The sequence below is a fragment of the Ammospiza nelsoni genome, chromosome 25 (genome assembly GCF_027579445.1).
Source record: "Ammospiza nelsoni isolate bAmmNel1 chromosome 25, bAmmNel1.pri, whole genome shotgun sequence".
NCBI classification, from domain to species: domain Eukaryota; kingdom Metazoa; phylum Chordata; class Aves; order Passeriformes; family Passerellidae; genus Ammospiza; species Ammospiza nelsoni.
In genome coordinates this window covers 6,400,433-6,423,674 of record NC_080657.1, presented here as the reverse complement: position 1 = coordinate 6,423,674, position 23,242 = coordinate 6,400,433, and the positions used below count along the sequence as shown (strand labels likewise).

Genomic DNA, 23,242 nt, shown 5'->3' with positions numbered 1-23,242 from the left:
GTTTCACCTTTCAGAGCAGCTGGAATGTGACAGGGATTCTACAGTTTAAATCAGCATTGGCCAGTTTGGGTTCTTCAGTTCCAAAGTGTTTCAAGAAGGGGTTTAATTCTGCTAGAAATGAGCCAAAGTTTTACTTCTTCTTTTTTTTTTCTTTAAAGCAGCTGATCCTTCCCATAAGTGCACAGGACTGATGGTTCTTGGGGGTCCCTTTCAGCTGAGGATTCCACACAGCCATGAATAAATCCAGTGCCAAACTCTGTTTTATCCATGATGCCCTCACTGTTTCCATAAAGAACTCTGGGAATTGTGCCTGTAGAATCCCTGCCACATTCCAGCTGCTCTGAAATCCTTAACTTCTCCATGTCACCATTTTTCCCCCAGGAAAATTCATCTCCATCTCCCCCAGTTCTGAGTGTTCACCTGGAGCTTTGGTGAGGGAAGATTTCAGTGCTTGGGCAGATCTCAAATCATCCTTTATTCCCTTTCTAGAAGTGGATAATCTTTATCTCAGTGAATATTTCTTAATTTAATATATTTCTTTTTGTTTGGTTGGTTGGTTTGGAAGCTTTTTTTTGGGGTTTTTTTTGGGGTTGGTTTTTTGTGGGTTTTTTTCTTTGTTTTGGTTTTGGGTTTGGTTTTTTTTTTTTTGTGTTTTTTGTTGTTTGTTTTGGTTGGGGTTTTTTTGGTGCCAAGAGGATAAAGTCCTTCCTAAAGACATCAAGGCAGAGAAACCTGTCCCTGTTTTTCAGGCAGGTGACCCCAACAATGATAACTTTATCAGAATTTGGACATTTGCTGTGTTTAGGGGAAAATGCAAAGATTCTCCCTATGGTAAAGTGACTAAAATCTACCCCCAGCTCGAGTAAGGACCAAAAATGTCACTGAAAAGATCTGGAACAATTCTAGGTTTGTTGAAAAATTTCCTGAGCCACATCTGGGCAGGTGGCATCAGCAGTGCCACCCCTCCCATCCTCCCTCTGCTGACAGAGTTCCTTTAAATGCAATTTAAATTCATTTCAATTGATACAAAAGAGATTTTCAATTCTACTGTCTCCTCTTTAAATCTCCTCCAGAAATGAGCTTTGCTGATGGGAAACTTTCAGTGAGCAAAGCCCTGCCCAGCACTTCCTCCCCCAGCATGAGGAGCCTGTTCCTTCCTCAGGCTTGGGGAAAAAACCCTCTGGGGAGGATGCAACCCCCCAGGAACAAAAAAAAAAAGCTGATTTGAGGGGGACTGGAGCCATCTGGAGGGGTGGGATACAGGAATGATCCGGATTATCCACCCACCCTGCGCCAGGAAAGGAGGGCTGCAATGGTGCAAAGCAAGGAAAAGGATTTTCCTCATTACCTGCTAAAACCCCAGTGAATTCAGAACGGCACTGGGTGGGACTGGGATCAATAGTTCAGTAAATATGAAGTGATTAAACACAAACCCCATTAAACTCAGCGCTGAGAGCTCTGAGAGCACAATATCCTGAGCAGGAAAGGGAAGCGTGGCCTTGATGTCATTTTCCAGAGCGGATTATAAAGTCTGGATTCCATTAATTCAAGAACAATAAAAGTAATATGAAGTGATTAATTAATATAGATATAAATTTATAAAAATATAAATTTATTAAAGTGATTTATTCCATGAATTCAGAACAATGCTGGGATGGGACTGGGATAAACAATCCAGTAAATATAAAATGATTAAACATAAAATCCATTAAAACACAACATTGAGACCTCTGAGATCACAATATGCCCAGGTAGGAAAGGAAATCATGGCTCTGATGGATGCTCTTTGATGCTGCTCCTTCTCAGGCCTTGGGAATTGAGATCCAGAGGAGGAAGAAATCTCCTTAAACAATGAAGGGAGAACCCCAAACCCAGCAAACCCTGAGGAAGAGGGGGAAAGGGCTTTGTCCCCTGGAGAAAATCAGGAACACAAAGGGCAGCGTCCTCCAAAGGCAGCCACTGCTGCTTTCCTTCTGCTCCCACAGGTGTGGGAAAGAGAATTCCAATTGGAATTCCAAGGCAGAACAACAAGCCCAGCTTTGAGGAGCAGGGGAGTGGAACCAAGGCTGGGATGTGGTGCACAAAGAGCCAAAGATTAACAAGGAACGGCCTAAACCCAAAACAGATCTTAAAAAAGGAGCCAGACTCAGCCTTTGTGGGACCAACCCTGAAGGAGCTAATCCCAATCTTATTAAAAGCCAGGCTCCCAATGCCTTTTCCATAAAGGAACCAATCCCATTAAAGCCCAATCTGCCAAAACCTTTTCCCTAAAGGAATCAATCCCATTAAAACCCAAACTCCCAAAGCTTTTGCCTAAAAGGGTCAATCCCAATCCCATTAAAACCCAAACTCCCAAAGCTTTTTCCCTAAAGGAGCCAATTCCAATCCCATTAAAGCCCAAATTCCCAAAAATCTATTCCCTAAAGGAGCCAATCCCATTAAAGCCCAATCTGCCAAAACCTTTTCCCTAAAGGAGTCAATCCCAATCCCATTAAAGCCCAAACTCCCAAAGCCTTTTTCCTAAAGGAGCCAATCCCAATCCCATTAAATCCCAATCTCCCAAGGTTTTTCCCTGGGTTTTGCCCAGCACCAGCACTCAGGAATTTGCCCAGAGAGGATTTCCCTCCTTATCCCAGGATTTTCTGGGGTCCAGCACAGCCACATTTTCCTGCCTCTCTCTCTCTCTCCATGGGCTCCTGCTCCAGCTCTCTGGCAGGATCCCTAATTAATTGGGAAGTGGTCATTGCCAGCTAATTGCCCAGCTGGATTTTCCAAGCAGATCAAACCCCTCCAAACAAAACCCCCACAAACACAAAGGGATGGAAAGAAAAGGAAAACCAAGGGAAAACAACTTTCCATGAGCTGGCTGCCTCCTGTTTGTTCCCAGGCAACAGAGTCATCCTTCCTGCTGGCAGCAGGGGTGGCTTGGTGCCATGGACAAAAACCCAAAAAATGCAACAAAAAAAAAAAATCCCCAACCCCCTCCAAACAAACAACACAAAAACCCCCAAACAAACAAAAAGCCAAACAAAAAACACAAAGAAAAACCCCAAACAAACAGGAATCCAAACAAACAAACAAAAAACCAACCAAAAAAACAAAACCAAAAATCCCAAACAAACAAACAAAAATTGTAAACAAACAAAACCCCAAACAAAAAACAAAACAAAAAAATTCAAGCAAACAAAAACCCCAAGAAAAAACCCAAATACACAAACAAACATAACCCCCAAACAAACATAACCCCAAACCAACAAACAAAAAAAAACAAAAAGAAAGAAAAGAATCCAAGCAAATAAAAACCCAAATGCACAAACAAACAAAAACCCCAAATAAACAAAAAAAACCAGAACTCCCAAGCCCACAAACATAAAAAAATGAAAACACCAACCCAAACAAAAAACCAACCCAAAAACCTCCCATGAAACAGCAAAACAACAAAACCCTGAAAGAGGAAGGAAACCCTTGAGGTTACACTTGCATCAAGTTCTTCAATTCCCATCAAAAACTAGAAGTGGGAACACGTTTTACAGGAATGGATGGATGGATGGGGGATGGATGGATGGATGGATGGATGGATGGGGGATGGATGGATGATGGATGGGGGATGGATGGATGGATGGATGGATGATGGATGGATGGGGGATGATGGATGGATGATGGATGGATGGATGGATGGATGGATGGATGGATGGATGGATGGATGGATGATGGATGGATGGATGGATGGATGGATGGATGGATGGATGGATGGATGGACGGATGGATGGATGGATGGACGGATGGATGCTCCTGGTTTCCTTGTGCTGTTCCCAGCCCTGCCTCTGGAGCCTGCTGGGTCATTCCTTGCTGGGTCATTTCTTGGGAAAGCTCTTCAGGAAGGGATTTCCACCCTGCACGGGGGGCTGAGCTGAGCAGAGCAGCCTCCAACCCATCCACAGGAATATTTGGGATTATTGCTCCATGGGAAACCTGGGAACCACTGCACTGCCCCTTGCTCGGGTTCCTATCAGCAGGACTCACCCAAATTCCCATTTTTTGCTCACTGCTGATGCCATTCCCCTTGGAACCAGGTGATTTATGTCCCTTCCAATCCAGACACTCCATGATTCTCTTGAACCAAACCTTTGAGTGCTGATGTCAAACAGCCCTGGGGGATCCCAGGGTGCATTTTTCCTTGGAAAAACCTGAAGCCAGCTTTTATAACTTCACCAGGCAGTGCCTATTCCTGGTGTGGCACTTTTCCCTATTTCTGACTCCTGTCCTGTGGACAGGAAGGTTTGGAATGTGCAGGGATCTGTATACTCATCCTCCTTTTCCTCCATGTACAAAGAATTTTGAGCCCAGGAACAGCCTCTGGAAAAACAGGGAACAGCAATTCCTGGCTGCCAGGGTTTGTGTTTTCTCTCCGTGGGCATGGACAGGGCAGGGAGGGGGCCTGGGTTCCTGCTTTTTCTCCCAGGGTTCTCTCAGCTTGTGTTTTTTCATAGAAAATGACTCAAGAAAGGAAAACTCCCCTGCACTTGTTTCCAGGCAGCTCTGGCAGAACATCCTGGTTGGGCAATATTTGAGGGCTTTGGTTTTTTAGAAGGCACCTCATGAGGCAGCTCTGGGTCTTTGCGAGGAGCTGAGCTGGATCCTTCTGGAGGAATTCAATCCTTCAGGAATTGTGAGCTAGGGGACAGCTTGGCTGCCTCTTCCAGCCACCAATGCTCGGGAAAAATACACCAGGGGCTGGGAAAATCTGGGAACGGAGGTCACAGCGGGAGGGCGGGGTGGTGGGGCTGTCCAGTTGAGAGGCAGGAGATCCATGGGAATGGCTCCGTGAGATTGGTTCAATGGCAATGGCTCCATGGCAATGGATCCATGGCAATGGCTCCATGGCAGTGATCCCATGGCAATGGCTCCATGGCAATTGTTTGATGGGAATGGCTCCATGTAAATGGCTCCATGAGATAGTTCCATGTGAGTGGCTCCATGGCAATGTTTCCATGGGATTGGTTCCATGACAATGGTTCCATGGGAATGGTTCAATGGCAATGGCCCCATGGCAATGGCTCCCATGGGAATGCCTCCAAGGGAATGGTTCCTTGGGAATGGCTCCGTGAGATTGGTTCAATGGCAATGGCTCCATGGCAATGGCTCCATGGCAATGGCTCCATGGCAATTGTTTGATGGGAATGGCTCCATGCAAATGCCTCCATGAGATAGTTCCATGTGAGTGGCTCCATGGCAATGGTTCCATGGGATTGGTTCCATGACAATGGTTCCATGGGAATGGTTCAATGGCAATGGCTCCATGGCAATGGCCCCATGGCAATGGCTCCCATGGGAATGCCTCCAAGGGAATGGTTCCATGGGAATGGCTCCATGGCAATGGCTCCATGGCAACAGTTCCATGGCAATGGTTCTATGGGAGTGGCTCCAAGGGAATGGCTCCATGGCAACGGTTCCATGGCAATGGCTCCATGGCAACGGTTCCATGGCAATGGCTCCATGGCAATGGCTCCAAGGGAATGGCTCCATGGCAATGGCTCCATTGCAACGGTTCCATGGCAATGGCTCCATAGCAATGGCTCCATGGCAACGGTTCCATGGCAATGGCTCCATGGCAACGGTTCCATGGCAATGGCTCCATGGCAATGGTTCCACGGGAATGGCTCCATGGCAATGGTTCTATGGGAGTGGCTCCCATGGGAATGGCTCCATGGCAATGGCTCCATGGGAATGGCTCCATGGCAATGGTTCCATGGCAATGGCTCCATGGCAATGGCTCCATGGCAATGGCTCCATGGCAATGGTTCCACAGGAACAGTTCCACGGGAATGGCTCAATGCTAATGGCTCCATGGCAATGGTTCCATGGGAATGGCTCTATGGAATGGCTCCATGCCATGGAGGGGTTTTGGTGTGTTGGTGGCAGTGTCCCACAGCCCACACATCCATGGGATCAGTGTGGGGTGGGATTTGTCCCCTCTGTCCATTGAGGAGTTCTGGGACACTTCAGTGTTTCCCTGGAAATGTCCAGAATGTGAAGGAAGTCAGGAGTGTGTGTGAGGCTGGAATGACGCACAGCTGGGGGAAAGGGAGAGGAAGGCAAATCGGGATTGCCAGGGGAATCCACAGGACATTCCAGAGGGAGCTGAAGGACTCTGCGGGTGCTACAGAGTTTGGGCTGATCCTCTGAAATAAAAACTGCTCTGGGCTCCACGTTGATCTCCAACACAGCCCTGGCCTAAAGCAAATCCCAAACAGAGTCTAAATTCCTTCCTGAGCTTTTGACCCAGAATTCCAAACTCTGATGGAAAAGGAAGAGGGAGCACTGCAGGACTGAGGGATCCCTCCCTGCCCCACAGCTGCTTCTCAGGACCCACCAATTCTGTAGTAATCCTTCTCCAGGTCTTTGCAGAAGCCCTTCCCGTTGGCCACCTCCAGGGAATACTCGATCAGCAGCAGAATGCTCATGACCTGGAGAACAAAGCAAAAAACAAAATTCAGGGGCCTTGGCCCAAATTCCCAGCAGTGAATTTATTTCCACGGGATGCTGGATGGATGAGTCTCCAAGTGAGCCAAACACAAAGGGTTTAAATCCCAGGAAATTCTGAGACAAGTTATCAGTTTGTCATTATTTTGGATTTAGCTGCCAGCAGAAGGAAGATGGAGAAATAACAGAGGTAGTGAGTTTTGTTTCAATGGTTTTTATCCTGGTTTTATGTTTTGAAATTGCCTTTTGCTCCAGAGTTGAGGAAAATGCAATACCAGTATTCCAAAGTGTAAAAAGAAACACAAAAGAGATGAAAGATCTCCCTGTAAGTGCAGCTGTGCCACTCCACTGACAAAACCATCACTTTCCTTCTTTTATTATTTGAGGAAAATCTCCAAATGTTCTTTTTTCACATTGAACTGGAATGATTTTCCCCAAGTTTTCCAAGCGGACCATCAAACCCCAGCCTCATTCTGTGTGGAGTTTAATGAGCTGGGAGATGGAGGAAGGTCCAGAGCTGTGGGCTCAGTCCTGGCCCTCAACTTCTGCACTCAGCCAGGGATGTCTGAGCCCAGCTTAGGAGATCTCCATGGAATCAGGGAATCCCAGAAAGGATGGAACTGGCTGGGTCATTCCCTGCTGGATCATTTCCTGGGAAAGCTTTGCAGGAAGGGCTCTGCACCCTGCACTGGGACTGAGCTGAGCAGAGCAGCCTCCAACCCATCCATGGGAATATTTGGGAATATTGCTCCATGGGAAACCTGGGAACCATTGCCCACATTGGAAGGGATTTGCCCTTGGGTTGGAAGGGATTGGGAAGCTCATCCCATCCCATCTCTGCCATGGGCAGGGACATCTCCCACTGTCCCAGGCTGCTCCTGGCCTGTCCAACCTGGCCTTGGGCACTGCCAGGGATGCAGGGGCAGCTAAAGCTGCTCTGTCCATCCCTGTGTGTCCCTGTGTGTCTGTCCCTGTGTGCAGAGGTCAGAGCCACCCCAGGCTCTGCTCCAGGCCCAGCCATGGCCCCAGAGCCACGGGCAGGGCCTGAGCCCAGGAACTGCCCTGGGCAGTGCCAGCCCTGAGCAGAGCCCAGAGAGGGGCTGGAGTCTCCTCCCTGGGACATTCCAGAGGCACAGGGACACTGTGCTGTGCCCTGAGCTCTGGGATGGCCCTGCTGGAGCAGGGAGTGCCACCAGTGACCCTGGGGTCCCTCCAGCTGCCCCTCTCCATGAGCCCGAGCCCTCTGCCCCTCAGTGATGCAGGAGCCAGGCCCTATCTGCCACCCACATCAGCACCAGCTCGGGCAGAGATGAAACAATTTTTCCACCAGAGCTGCACCAACCTTTCGCTTCAACCACAGCCTGAGCAGTGCCGTGGGTGAGGAGGAAGCGGCACCGCTGTGGTCTGAGCTTGTGTTTGCAAACTGGGGCTGCTGGAGCAGCTCAGAGCCGACTGCTGCACGGGTTGGGCTGGGCAGAGCATGGGGCTGGCATTTCAGAGGGATCCAGACACACTTTGGGCAGCTGGATGCAAAAGCCTGGGGAGCTGAGCTTGCAAAGGAGCTATGGGGGAAGGCTCTGCCTTGCCCAGAAAGGGGAAGGGAGGCTGGGAGGTCACAGGAGCTGAGCACAGCCCCTCCCTCTGCCTCTGTGTCAGCTGCAGAAGACCTAGAAATAATTTCAAACCGAATTCATCAACTTTCTGAGCCCCCAGCTGCAGCTCCCAGAGCTGTGAGGGGACTGGGAGTCCCCTGTCCACCCTGTCCCTCCCAATTTAAAATCCTGTCCAGAGTCTGAGTGAGAAGGAAGGATGTGTCAGGCTTTCCCTGGGCCTGTCTGATACCAGCTGGTTCAAGAGTCACTCTGCTGTCTTCCCTTTTTTCCAATTAAGTAAATGAACTTTGCAATTTGCTCATGAGCTGGCAGGAAAAGGAGGAATATCCAGATCTCATTACACGAGGACACGACAAAGTTAACACGAGTTCAGCTTAATGGAACAGCATTTCAGCTCCCAGGGCAGCTCTGAACCCTGTCAAGGATGAAATTGCATCGATCCAAAGTGTCTTTGCAGCTGCTGGTGCCCCTTGGGAGGAGAGGGATCTCTTAATGAAGACACATGGAGATCACACCTGACTGCAAGGTGGCTGAGAGGTTTTGTGTTCAGGCTCCCAAACACATTCTGCTCCTTTTATTTCTGCTGTTGGTCCAACCCCTCAATTGCCAGCTTGGGAAATACGGGCAGAAATTGCTTTTTCAGGTTCAACTTAAAAGAGGCCTGAGCAAAATGGATGAGCTGGGCCTTAAGTATCAGTTTTGCTCTGAAGGAGGAGTGGCTGAGAGCAGGACAGCAAACCCCAAATTCCCCCATCCCATCCAGCAGATCTGGAGGCTGAAGTTGAGGAACCCTCTCTGATGTGTGCTAGAGAAAAACGAGGCCCTGGTTTCCTTTCTGGGGGAAGTGAGCCACACAGCCCAGACCAAGGCAGGCACACAAGATAAGGACATGGCAGGAAACCCCAGCCCAGCCTGAGAGATTCAGGAGAATTTTAAGGCAAGAGTGGGTTTAAAATTTTCCATTTTGTGTAGAAAGAAAGAAGCACTGAGCTGCGAGCAGGCAGAGACCTCCAGGTCTTTCTCCTGGCATGGAGAGCCAGGCTGGCACAGGACACCTCTCCAGCAGCTGGGATGTGGAGCCTTCCTTATTCCTGCAGGGAATGCGCATCCAAGGGGTGAACCCTCTGCAGAGGGGCCTTTTGGGGAAAGGCAGAGAAAGATGGATGTGGTGCCTGCCCTGCTCTCCTTGCTCAGCTGCTCCCACTGCAGATCCACTGCTCAGCTTCAGCACAAACCAAAAACTTCTCATTTCACACAGAAAAACACCCCAGTTTCCTTTCCCTTTGCAATGCCACAGCAGGACAAATGCAGGTTTAAAATGGAGGATTTCACTTCCAGGTACTCCATTCCCAGCCCCTCTCCAGCCCTTCCTCCCTGATCTCCTCAAGCTGGAACAACTTTTGTTGCTGCCTGTCTGTAAAAGGAGCTTCACATTTCTTGGTGGAAGAAATTTGAACCCCCAGGAAATGAACAGCTGGAGCTGGGCCAGGGCAGCTCAGGCTGAGATCAGGGCAAGGCTCTTCCCCCAGAGGGTGCTGGCACTGCCCAGGCTGCCCAGGCAATGGGCACGGCCCCGAGGCTGCCAGAGCTCCAGGGATGCCCAGGCTGGGGTTGTTGGGTCCAGGAGCTGGATCAATGATCCCTGTGGATATTCCAGCCCAGGATGCCAGGATGGGGTTTTTGGGGGGCTGAACAGGGACAGGAGCTGGACTGGATGATCCCTGTGGGTTCCTTCCAGCTCGGGACATTCTGGGATTCCATGATATGCTGAAATAATGTAGGACTGAGATAAATCCAGTCATTAAATTGCGGGAGATAAATAAGGGAATCTTGAAGGCAGAGTCTGACACACAGAGCCCCCATTCCCTGGGGACAATCCTGCTGCAGCTGCAGTGGGGTTCAACTGCTCTTTGAGGTCACTTGGTGCCAGGTTTTTTTCTGAAATATTTGCAGCTTGACTGATCTCCAGGTGATTTATCTTCGTGCACATGGCCCTGGTGCGAGGTTGCTCCTCTGCTGCTTCACAGGAGGGGTTTTTGCCAGGGGAGCTTGAAGCTGTGGGGAACAGGAGCCCCTCGGGCCAGGGCCAGGGCCAGAGACAGGGACAGGGACAGAGACAGGGACAGGAATAGGGACAAGGAAAGGGACAGGGACAGGAATAGGGACAAGGAAAGGGACAGGGACAGGGACAGGGATACGGACAGGGAAAAGGACAGGGACAGGGTGCTCTGGGTCCTGGGAGCTTCTGGGGACACCAGCACAAAGAGCACCACCCAAAAACGCTGCCCTGTCACAGCTTCTCCTTTTCTCCCTTGAATTTCTGAGTGGTTCTTGTGGCAGCCGCGGGTGAAGTGAGGAGAGCTTGGAGTTCTCATTTTCTTTCCTTTCACATTTCATCTCCTCCTGCTGCCTCCTTGGTTGAGCTGCTCCAGGAGAAGCAGCTCGGGCTCTGTGGGACACCTGGGTCAGCCCAGCCTGGTGAGAGCTCAGTGAATCCCTCTGAGCTCACCTGAGTCACATCCAGAGGTGATGACAGGGCCTGGGAGGGTTCCAGAGCTGAATTTCTGCTCTGTGAGTTACAGAGCTGCCAAAAGTGGGGCTGGAGTGCAGCTGAGGCCAGACACGGTGCTGATGCTGCTTCCCAAGGCTCCTCTGGCTCCAATCAAGGAGCAGCAGGAAGGGAATTCTGTTCCTGCACTAGAGCAGGTTTCCAGCCCTGACCTCAAATCTCTCTGTCAAGCACCTCGAGGCTTGAGGAGCAGGACAAACTCCCCAGTGCTGTCTTTGAAAGTCGCCTGCAGGTCACCTCCCCACACCACAGAGCTTTGCTGATCATACACCCCCATCCTCTCCTCACTCCCCTCCTCCCTCCCTGTCTGCTCCAGAACACCCAGGATTTATTCCAGTTGTCTCTGCAGAGATCAGCAGCGAGGCAGAGCTGATTTACGGGAGGAGAAGACCTTGCCACAGAGCCTGAGAGCTCTTTGGTGGCACTGCTGTCACCCAGCATGGCTGGGATTCATCCCTGGCACCTGCAGCAGGAATTTATCCTGACCCAAAGCCCCAGCACTGCTGGAGCAAATCAGCCAAGGTAGAAATCCCCTTTTCCCTTCCCTCTCCCTGCCCAGCTGCACCATCAGAAAGGGAGAGAAGAGGGCAGGGGGAGAAATGATGGGTATTGTGTGACAGCTCTTAAAGCAAGACAAGATGTATCCAAAAATGACCCTGTTTTCCAAGGGCCAGAGGGATGGCACAGCTCCTGCTGCTCCAGGGAAGAGGGGGGACCTTGGAATGTCTTTCCTGTGCCACAGCTGCCATTCCCATGGGATTCCTGCATGCTGCAGCTCTCCCCAGAGCCCCTCTGCTGGGCAAGGAGTGCTGAGAGCCCCATTATCACCTCAAGGGCCCAAAACCCTGACTGTGCACAGCCAGAGCTGTGGGGGGATCACGGAATGTCCTTCCTGTGCCACAGCTGCTGGTTCCACAGGATTCCTGCAGGCTGCAGGTCCCCAGATCCCCCTCTGTTGTCCCAGGAACCTGTGACAGCCCCGTTACCACCCCAGGGGCTCCCAAACCATGACTGTGCACAACCAGGGCAGCACAGGGATTATTTTAATAACCCAGCCATGCAAGAAACCACATCCTCAGGACGGTTGAAAACACCTAAAACTCCTCAGTGCCACCAGGAGCGTGGGAGAGAGGGGCCTCCAGGCTGTCCTGCTCTGCCATCCCTGCCCTGAACAGCTTCTAGACATGGCCATGATCCCAGTGGAAACCAAAAGAGGCCCAGAGGAGGCAGCTCTGCCCATCACCCTCTGCTTATCCAGCTCCCAAATCCCTCCAGCGCCCCATTCCCACATTCCCACTGCCAGTGCTGCCCATTCCCACCCAGCAGGCTCTGGGTACACTCAGGTAGGAGCTCCTGCACTGAGCAGAAAAACAGGAAGCAGAGCGAGTTTCCCTGAGCTCCAATTGGCAGAGCCAGGAAAAAAATTCTTCAAAACTCCTCCCAGTGCAGCGAATTCTGCTTCTCCCTGTCCCCCACCACCTTTTGTTCCTCCCTCTTAACTCATTGGGTTTTCCTCTTGGGAACAGAGAACATTCCAGTGTCAGGAGCCCTGTGAACCACAACAAGGCACCTCCTGGAGAGGTTCTGCCTCTGTTTTCCTGCCTCCCTGTCCCCCATGCAGGACTCACCATGTGGAAGATCCCCAGGGCCACTGTTGCTGTCTTGATGTTGAAGCAGCAGCATTTGGGGGGCTCAGGGGGGGTTTGGGGGCTCATTTTCAGATCCCTATGGGTGCTCCTGAGATAATGAGGTCGGATTTGCAGCTGCCCCACGGAACACGAAGTGAGAGCAGCTCGGCTTCCTTCCTGCTCTCTGAATGTGTGAAGTCATCTACAAAGTCACATGAGGGTTTCTCAATCACAAAGAAAGCAAAACTGGGGGGCTTTTTCAGCACATCCAGCTGGGAAATCGGAGCCCCAGTGCTGTGTCCAGCACGGGGTGTCTGGAGAGAACCATCAGGAGCAGGATGGGGCTTTGTCCTACAAAAATCCTCAGGAATAAAACAGGGGCCAGGAATTTCACCTCAAACTCACCCTGCTGTTTTTGCAGTGAAGCATCCAAGTTCCTCCCTTTGAGCTGGCGTTCCCTGCCAGCAAAGGCTCCGTTCTCTGGAGCTGCTGCTGGAGCAGCCCTGGGCTCTGTGAGGAGGAGGAGGATGGCAGAGGGTGTTGGTGCCTTTTTGGGCTACCTAAAAACACAGGCCAGACAAAACTAAGGGAATGAAAAGCAGTTATATTTATTGAAGAACCTTCAGGTACCTTTTGGGCAGACAAAGGCCCCCAGAGGCTTTGCAAGGAGAAGGAGGATGGCAGAGGGTGTTGGTGCTTCTTTGGGGCTACCTAAAAACACAGGCCAGACAAAATTAAGGGAATAAAAAGCAGTTCTATTTATTGAAGGGCCTTCAGGTACATTTAGGGCAGACAAAGCTCCCCAGAGGCTACACCCAAAAATGGACCAGGGGTCACTGGTTTTCACACTTTAATAAATTTGGTCCATTTGCATATTGGGGGTTACTGTTCCAATTACTTCAGCTAATGAAGTCATTGAGCCCAACTATGCTGCCCCCAACTCACTTTTGTTTCCATCTCTCACTGAGGCAGTGAGGTGTCCTTGATTGCCAGGCCTGGAGAGGAATTGTTGTGTCTGCCCAAAATGGGGAAGCAGCAGCTCACACTGTACATGGAGCTTAGAGTTACACACTAAGGAACTGCAGGATTACAAATGTACGAAAAATATAAAAGCTAAAATCCTAAGGCATCAGTGTTGGCTGGGGAATCTGCAGCTCTGGTCCCAGCTCCTGGGGATGTGATTTGTGTCCTCATCTCCTGGAAATGAAACCAGCAGGATCTGAGCGTGGTGGCTTTGTCACTGTGCAGGACATCGGGGTGTCCCCCTGCCTGAACTAACCAAAATGTGCTCTTTGACAGAGATTTTTTACTGTTCTCATTAAAACCCCCATTTTTAAGTCTCTTTTCCTCTTCCCCCACCCCATGGGACAGAAATTCCCTCTTTAGACCCCACTGTGGAGTGGATTGCTCAGAGTTTTGGGCTTTCTGACAAAGGTTTGATGTGTCCCAGCAGGGGACAGCTCTCCAGGAGGGAAATGCAGGTAAATAAATGAGAAGTGGGCTCACATGAGCTCTTGTGGGTGTCAGATCCCAAAAACGCTCCCTGGATTTGCTGTTTGATGCCTCCAGGAGCATTCCCAGCACAGCATCCCTGCAGTGATGCAGCAGAGGGGCTTCTTGGTGTTTTTTACGGAATTAAATGCAGAGACTCCACCTGGGTGCTTCACAAATACAAATCCAGCTGCAAATGCTCCTTGATGAATCCTTGGTGGAGCAGGAGGGTGAAATCTCTTTACCAGCAGGGAAAGTACAAAGCTGCAGGTGCAGACTGAGGGCACCACATCCACCAGCACCCCTGCAGCTGCATCCACCCGTGCAAAATAGGCTTAAAAATCAGGTTTATTTTTATAAATAGATAATTTTGAGCATCTTTCCTTTACAAACCAGATGCAAACACGGGCTTGGTTTTGCCTTTCCCACATGAAAAGTGTTTTCTTTAGGGGCTGTCTCCACCCCTGATAAATAGGGCTAAAAATAAGGTGGTTTTTTTTTTTTTAATAGATAATTTTGAGCATCTTTCCTTTACAACAGGCTTGGCTTTGCCTTCCCCACATGAAATGTGTTTTCTTCAGGGGCTGCCTCCCCTCCAAGCCGGTTTGTGGAAGGAGGTGCAGGAGGATGAAGCATTTCCTGCAGATCTGAAAAGCTGGTTTATGATCTGCCCCTGCCCCTTGCCCCCTCAGGGGCACACAGAGCTCTCCTTGTGTGCCCAAGCATTCCAGACCCAAACTGAGCTCTGGCTGTGGAAAAACAAACACAAACAGACACAAGTTTGTTCCATTTCTTTTCAAGTTGGTGCTGCAATGAGCAAATCATCCATGTAGTGTGAAATCCTTGACCATGGGCGTTTTTGTCGGGATGGAGACAAAGCTTTTGCCATGAAATATTGACAAATAGTAGGCAAACTTTTTCATCCCTTGAGGCAAAACTGTCCAGTGGTAAAACCTCGAGGTAAAACCTTTGCAGCGGTTTTACCTTTTTGGGACCAAAAAGGCAAATCCAGGAGCATCCTCTGCATGCAGTAGAATGCTGAGAACACAATCTTTTAAGTTGATGAGAACAGGTGGCCAGTCTCTTGGCACTGTTAAGTCAGAAATGACACAGAGTTAGTCAGAAGGCTGAGTTGCATGAGCATGCTGTTTTCACTGAAGCCGCTTCTTTTATAAACTGGTCTGATACAGGTGGATCAGATTGGTCATTTAATAATTTCACATGATTAGCTAACTAACAAGACACCCATTTGTGAACAATCTTATGAGAATAATAGGAAAACAGATATTAGAAAAACACCACCTGCAGTCTGTTTTAATATTTGGCTATCATTGTTTATCTCCAGCTCCCTAAAGCTTCCCAGGCTGATTCTGGAAAAACTTATCTGGCTTTCTCTCTCTCTGACCAGCCTGTCACATCCACGTCTCTCTTTGAAAAAGAGGGAAGTCCAGGCTGCAGAGGCCCGATGTCCTCTGTGATCTCGTTGATGTTCCTCAGGCCATGGAGCAATCTCCAGGAATCAGAAGTGTTTTTATGAATGATGAAAACTGGCAAAAGCTGGGCCTGGGGTGCTGCTGGAGCCTGGAGGCCACTGAGGCCTGGCAGTGCCACCCTCGTGTCACCTCTGGGGAGTCCAGGTTTTAGGAGGTTACTCTGCTCAAATGGCCACAGCCTTGGACATGGATTTGAGGTGTTTTGTGGTGCTTTGTCTGTGACTCCTTCCTGGAAGCAATTCCAGCTGGAATTTCTCCTTGGAGAGGTCATCAGAGCATCTCCCACCAGGAGAGGCTGGGACCAGGTCCTGTCCCTTGTCCCCAGAGGAGGGAAGAATTCCAGCCCTGTGTGAGCTGCTCCTCAAGGAAAGCTGGGCTGGACAGTGGGGCAGCCATTGGGAATAAATCTAACAATAAATAAATAAGTAAATAAACATAAACATGCCAATAATAAATAAAAATAAAATAAATAAGAATAAAAATAAATATTCTATCATTATATGATAGAATATATGTGACATATGTTCTATATAAATATAGCAATATAAATATAATCATAACAATATAACAATGTAATTATATAAATACACAAAAATAAATAAAATGTAATGGACATAATAGATATAATATATACAATATGATATTATTGAAATATGTTAATATTTCCTATTTATATAATATTAATATCTGAATGTTTATATTATATAAATATAGGTAAATATAAAAATGTCAAATAAAATAAATATAAATAGATATAAATATATGTCTTGGTTTAGGACAAATTTAGGAGGAAACTTTTGAAGTGGTTTTCTTTAGAAAATAAATTCAAGCTGGCTCTCCTCTAACTAGTTCTCCCCTCTTTACTCTTGGAATCAGGCTTAAAGGTTAAACTTGATATCCAGCATAAACAGAACAGACTGGGGATACAAGTGTCATAAAGTCACCCTAAGACAATATAATAATGCATTTTGATAGATATATTTATTATATTATTTAAAGATACCTAAATATAAAAATACAAATAAATATCTATGCCAAAAAAGTAGAGAACTATAAAATCCATGGGGGGATTTGAGGGAGATTTGGGGTGGATTGGGGGGTTCAGGGGGATTTGACGGGGGTTGAGGGGCATTTGTGGAAGTTTGGGACGATTTCTGAAGTTTTGGGAAGGCTGAGGGCATTTAGGAGGATTTGAGAAGGATTGGGGAAAACTGGGAGGGTTAAGGAGGGATTTGGGGAGCATGGGGAGGTTTAGAGGGGATTTGAAGGGTTTTGGGGGAATTTGGGGAGGATATGGGAATAATTGGGGATTTAGGGGGGATTTGGGGGGCATGGGGAGGTTTAGAGGGGATTTAAGGTGGTTTGGGGGAGTTTGGGGGAATGTGGGAGGGATTGGGGGTTTAGGGCGGATTTGAGATATTTAGAGGGGATTTGGGTGGGGTTGGGAGAAAATTTAGGGAGACTGGGGAATTTTTGGGGGGTGGATTTGGGGGGGAAATTTCGGGGTTTGGCAGGCACTCAGGAAATTTCCCTGCCAAACCCTTTCTGCCCATTCCAGAGGTGTTTTGGGGCACTCGTTGCTCTGTGGAAGGGGCAAGAGGTGGGGTTGGGACATAAAGCTTTGGGTCTGTGCTGCCATCATGGGTGGGCAAAGAGAGCATGAGGAAATTCCCGAGTTTGTCCCAGATCCAAGCTGGGCTCAGCTCCTGCCCAAATCTCCTGTCCAGCTTTCAGTCCCCACCAGCCCTGGGAAACATTTCCTCTGTCCTTCCTGTGAGAAACACAGCTCACTGTTGAAAATTTTATAAATAGAAGTTTATTAAGGGGTAAAAGGGACAAAATCTAGTGCTGGGGTGCTTGGCTCTTTGCTAGAAGCACACCTTAACTTAATCCATCTCTTTATATGCTGTTACATTTCAGGGGGACATGCATATTCATAAAGTTTATACATATTCAAACATTCCTTTGAGTTTAGATTAGTTTTAGTTTAGTTTCTGAGGTTTTTTGTTTGGTTTTAAACTTTGACTTGTCTTCATGCCATCCTGTAGATTAAACTAATATTTCTTCTTGTGGTTCCACCCTGTTGTATTTTCACTCCCTGATAACGAGGGTCAACAAATTCTTCTTTTTCTTTTTCAGTATTCTGGTTTTTGTTTCCGTTATCTTGTCTTTCAGATAAGATAGTCCCCAAACGTGGGAAATCACCTAATTCTCTTACACCATTTCCTGAGTTAGTTATATGAAAAAGCATTCCAACATTTCACAGTCTCTATTATGCTTCAGTCAAAAATAGTATGTATTACACTGTATTTACACTATATAGTAGTATAACACCATATAACTATATATTACACTATATTTACGCTATATAATAGCATTACACCATGTAATAATATCCATTACACTATATTTACACTGTATAATACTATTACACCATATAATACAAATGACACTATATTTACACTATATAATCATAATACACCATATAATAGTATATATTACACTATATTTACACTGTATAATATTATTACACCATATAATAATATATATTACACTGTATTACACTACTATTTATAAAAGCTATACAGTGCATACATGAACTGACAGATTATATCAAAAGCAGAAATTACAAATTGTACTATATCAGGATTTTTGTGATCAATAATAACTTGCAAAACAAAAGTTAATATACAAATTAATATTTATATATTGGTGATAGCCAATAACTATATTGACATTATATATATTATAATACTATATATTCAATATATATTTATATATTATAAATATTTATGTATAATATAAATATATATAACAAATAACAAATCTATAATATATAATATGTATTTAATATATTATATATAAAATAGATCATATATTTTGTATATTTTTATATATATTTATATTATACATCAATATCTATTATATATAAAATATATAATTATTATATAATTATTTATTATTATAAATAATTTCAGCATACACATTATATAATTTTATTCTATATATAATTATTTCTATTATATTTTTATTTATATCAATATGTATATTTATCACAAATATATTTATTATATAGTATTATATATAATATATTTATTATATACAAATATAGTTATTCATACCATTCCTGACTGGCTTCTCCCAAGGTTTTGCATGGTGGATTCACCCTCCCTCCACAAGAAGCCAAACAACGTAAGGGCCCTAACGAGGGGAATGTTGCATTTGTTGCCAGCAATAAATGCAATAAATCCCTGCCAGAGCTTGGCACTGGGGCTGCCACCAAAAATTTCTGCTCCAATTTGAGGCAGACTCAGGCTCTGCTGCTGCCAGGGAAAAGGTTGAGTGGCAGGGAAATGGGTTCTGCTTCTTGAGTGCCCTAATTAAATGACATGGATGTTTTAAAATCCCAAATGGATTTGCACAGGGAGGTTGGTCCAAAGGGTGGGATGGAGGTGAGGAACTGTGCAGTGATGGAATCACAGGATCTGCCAGATCCCAGCTGGAAGTGTTGGGGGGACAGGGGGGCAGATGGGGCTTTCTCCAGAAGTCACAGAATTATGGGATCATGGAATGGTTTGACTGGGAAGGAACCTTAAATCCCATCCCATGGCAGGGACACCTCCCACTCTCCAGCCTGGCCTTGGGCACTGCCAGGGCTCCAGGGGCAGCCACAGCTGCTCTGGCAATTCCAGCCCAGACCCTGCCCACCCTGCCAGGGAACAATTCCCAATTGCCAAGATCCCATCCAGCCCTGCCCTCTGGCACTGGCAGCCATTCCCTGCCTCCTGTCCCTCCATCCTTGTCCCCAGTCCCTCTGCAGCTCTCCTGGAGCCCCTTCAGGCCCTGCAGGGGCTCTGAGCTCTGCCTGGAGCCTTCTCCTCTCCAGGGCAGCACCCCCAGCTCTCCCAGCCTGGCTCCAGAGGGGCTCCAGCCCTGCAGCAGCTCCGTGGGCTCCTCTGGGCTCTCTCCAGCAGCTCCAGGTGCTGCTGAGGTTGGAATTCTGAGCTCTGCAGGTGGGGAATCACCTGAGGGGGCCACAGAGGCACAATCCCCTTTTTCCTGCTGCCCCCTGGGATCAGCCCAGGGCTGGGGGTTCTGGACTGGGTTATGCCAAGTTTCACCCACCACCACCCCCAAATCCTTCTCCCAGGGCTGCTCCATCTGGATCCATCCCAGGAGTTTCTCCATGTCAGGGTCAGCGCCAGACTTGGCCTTGTTAAACCCAAGTGATTCCCATGGGGAGGGGGCTGTGCACAGCCTGGACTTTCCAGCATTCCCAGTTTTACCTGCGCATTTACAGCATGGTGTGCTAAAGCTGATAGGCCAAGAAACACTTTCAGTGTACAGTAATTAGGAAATAATTGGCTTCTGATTGTAATAGCATGAATTATAACATCTGTATTGTCTCACCCTTCCCATGAGAATGAAAATGGAATAAAAGTTTTTAAAACACCTCTCAATTACCCCATCTCTGGGTCAGAAAAGGGCTCAATCTGACATTTAGCCCCTCCTCCCAGGACCTGGAGGTGCTGTCCTGTCCCTGCCCTGTGTCCCCAGCCTGTCCTGCTGTGTCCAACCCCCCCTGAGCCCCACACCAAACGTTCCCAGCCTGGCAGGGGTTTGGGGCTGCTCCTAACATCCAGCAGAAGGATTTGCAGGTGTCAGAAATCATTCATTGCTGAGTGAGAAATCCCAACCCCTCCCACAGCAGCCAGGAGCTCTCTGAGGGCTCCAAAGACAAAATTATCATTTTGCTTATTGGGAGTGACAACAGAACCTCTCCGTTAATGTGACTTTCAGCCAGCAGCTCATTATGCTTTATGTCTGTGCTGATGTGTGTTTGGCCATTTATTATTCCTTTTCTCCTCGTGCTGGGCCCTGCTTTAGGATTTATGGCAGCCTCTTCCCTGCTTTATTCCTTCATTATATTTTATAGCAGCTTTGCTATGCTTGATGTCCACGCAGCCTCCCCGTGGATCCACCTTCCTGGATTTATCCATTACCTTGCACGGCTCCTGCCTCACTCAGAGATAAAAAATCATAATCTGGAGGATATTTAAGTGCTCACAGAGGTGCAAGTCCATTGTTGTCATTCAGCTGGATGGAGGGAGCTGCTGCTTTGCCTTTTCCTCACACAGCTCTGCGAGGACAGGATGATACTTTGGTTTGAAGGGAGGCAGCAGCTTCCCTGCAAGATTCACCCAGCAAGGATAAATCAATTAACCACTGCTGCTGTTTAATTTTTATTAATGGAGGATTCATGGAGAGATCCCTCCCACGCTGATAAACCTTAAAAAATTAAATGCTGGGTTCAGCTTCCCACACAGGATCATGGGATGGTTGGGAGGGAAGGGATTTGAAACTCATATCATTCCTGTGCTATGGACAGGGGCACTTTCCACTGTCCCATGTTGTTCCAAAATGCTGTTCCTTCACCTGGAGCTGATTCCCACTCTCAGTGTCCAGTCTGAGATCTTTGGGATGATTTCTCCCTGGATGAGGAGCCTGGAGCAGCACCTTGCTCATAAACAACTCACTGGCAGAGAGGGATCCCTTTTGCAGTGCTCCAGACACCCTGAGCAGATCACCCCAAAATGGGGAGGATTTGGGGCTCAGAGTGTGTCCCACAACCCCTCAGAGCCCCCAGGGGGTTCTGTGCCTGGCAGGGGCTGGGACACGGGGCATGATCCCATGGGTAGCCACAACCCCAAAAAGCACTCCTGGGACCCAGCTCCAGGCTCCTGCAGCACCAGGTCATCCCTGGGAGCATCCACTGAGCTCCAGAGCACTGGGAATGCTGGGCAGTGCTGGTCCTGCTCCAGCACAGGGATCAGCTCGGGCCAGGAGACAAAACTCTATGGGAGGGTTCACATGCAGAGCCAAACTCACCTCATCTGAGGGCAAAGGGCAGCCCAGGGCTGGGCCCTGCCCGCTGCAAACCACAGGACATTTGCTCCATTAGCTCTTCCCACAGTGGGAAAACAAGATATTTCTGGGATTGAATCACCAGGGGAAAACCTTATCCCTTCCTGAGCTCTGTGCCCAGCCTGCCCTCCTCTCTCACTGTCCCATCTGCAATTCCCTCCCATTCCCACTTCTCCATCCCTGATCTGCTCTGCAAAAGGGAAAACAAGAAACCAGTGGGTTACTGAGCTGGAGAGGGAGCATGGCTGCTGCTCTGCCTGCAACCCCCAAAATATTTATTAGGAGACACCAAAAAAGGTGAGAGTTCCTGCACCAAGCTTGGCAGGACACCCTGTGTGGGTAACTCAGTGACCTCTCCAATGTTTCCACGTTCCTTGAGCCTGGGGCAGGGAGGCTGCTCCTGCTCCTGCTCCTGCCCCCATTCCCAAAGATATTCGCAGCAGGGAGAGAAATTCCTGACAGGTTTTTATAACAAACCAGCCACAGCCAGCAGCAACAGCCAGGAAATGTAGGAAAACAGGGATTTTTGGGCAGCAGAGTGAAGCCTCTTCAAGCAGCACGAGCTGTAAGCCGAGCTCAGAAAAGCTAAAAGCTCCTGGAGCTGTTGTGTTGGTGGAGTCGTAGGGAAGGAGGGAAAATGGGATAATAAATCCCCCCTGTCCTGAGTGGAAAGGGAAGTTTTGCTGTGCTGACATGAGCAGCTGGGTAAAATTCCACAGGAGAAGGAGGAGACTTCGCCATTTGATCCCTGCGCTGCTTTCTCCCGGGAAATGGGAAGAGGACCCAGCTGTGCATTTTTCAGAAACAACATCTTTTTCTTCCCCTCAAAAGCTCAGTGTGAAATCCTTCTCCAAGGCTGGAGACCCTGCTGTGCCTCTGCAGGGCTCCAGCTCCTGCTCATCCTGGCCTGCAGGGGCTTCCCAGTAAATCCCATTTTTGGGGCATTTACTCAGCACAGCCCCATCCCTGCTCTGTTCTGCCTCAGTACAGGGGGTGCTGGCCAGGTCAGGGTTGGGAGGTGGCACCTCAGGGTCACCCTGGGCTGTGTCCTGGCCTTAGGGATGTCCCTGAGTGTGGCACTGCTGTCCCCACCTCCCGCTCTGGGAGCTGGCAGAGTCCCCAGCACAGCTGTGGCTCTGGGTGTCCCCACAGCACAGCTGATCCCAGCTGATCCCAACCCTCTGGGTCTGCCTGGGAGAAACCTTCCCAGCAGTTTCACCCACTCCTACAAGGAAACATCAACATTATGATGCTTGCGTTGAGCTGCAAGTTCTTGTGGCTGTCCCTGTAGGAGCGTTGGGGGGTAGGATGGTCGGGATGGACACAGACCAGAGATCTCTGCAGCCAGGGCTGGGAACTTGGGGTTTATTGCAAAGGGCCTGGGTGCAGGTCCCTGCTGGGAGCTGCCAGCCATAGCTCAGAGCAGGCTGAGAGAAGAGAGGGGGAGAGAGGGTGAGAGGGTAAAAGAGTAAGAGCATAAGGGAGTAAAAAAGGTAAGAGAGTAAAAAGGGTGAGAGAGCAAAAGCATAAGAGAGTGAGGTTCCCGTTACAATACAATAAATCTTTTTCTGTGCTGAATATTCTCATTCTCACTAACCAATCTCACACAAGATACAAATCCTACAGCATTTCCATACAGCCTATAAGAATCATTACATTCCCACACTGGGTTACATTTTAAACCCTAAAAACTCCTCTTTGGGCCCCTTCTGCCAAGCTGGCAGGGTCTGCTCTGAGCCTTGGGCCTGTCTGCAAGCAGAGGGGATTGTTTGATCCAAAGGGGATCACCTTCAGCTGGCCCTGCCATTGTTTTCCAGTTGTTCAGTAAATAAGGGATCTTAAAGCTTGCTTTCATTTAAATCTTGCTTATAGTTTCCATATTTTCATATTCTTTTGCCAGGCAATCATATTTATAAGGCTTTCCTGTTTTGTCTTCCCCAACATGTCCTCACTCACACTGATCCCAAATTCTTGTTTGAATTCTGTGTTTTGTGCTCAGATCACACAAAGTCCATCTTTTCTGCAAGGATAAGAGCAATC

General features: G+C 48.1%; 1 protein-coding gene across 3 annotated transcripts in view; it reads right to left on the bottom strand.

The window, feature by feature from the left end:
* Positions 1–12,462, bottom strand: part of LAPTM5 (lysosomal protein transmembrane 5) — a 31,227-nt gene extending 18,765 nt beyond the window's left edge. For all 3 annotated transcript variants that reach the window (XM_059488920.1, XM_059488921.1, XM_059488922.1), the window contains exons 1-2: positions 12,294–12,462; positions 6,374–6,467 (exon numbers count right to left, since the gene is read on the bottom strand). In XM_059488920.1, the coding sequence (XP_059344903.1) occupies positions 6,374–6,467; positions 12,294–12,380 (181 nt within the window). In that variant the 5' untranslated portion in view covers positions 12,381–12,462. The remainder of the gene's footprint in view (positions 1–6,373; positions 6,468–12,293) is intronic.
* Between the last annotated feature and the right edge of the window lie 10,780 nt (positions 12,463–23,242).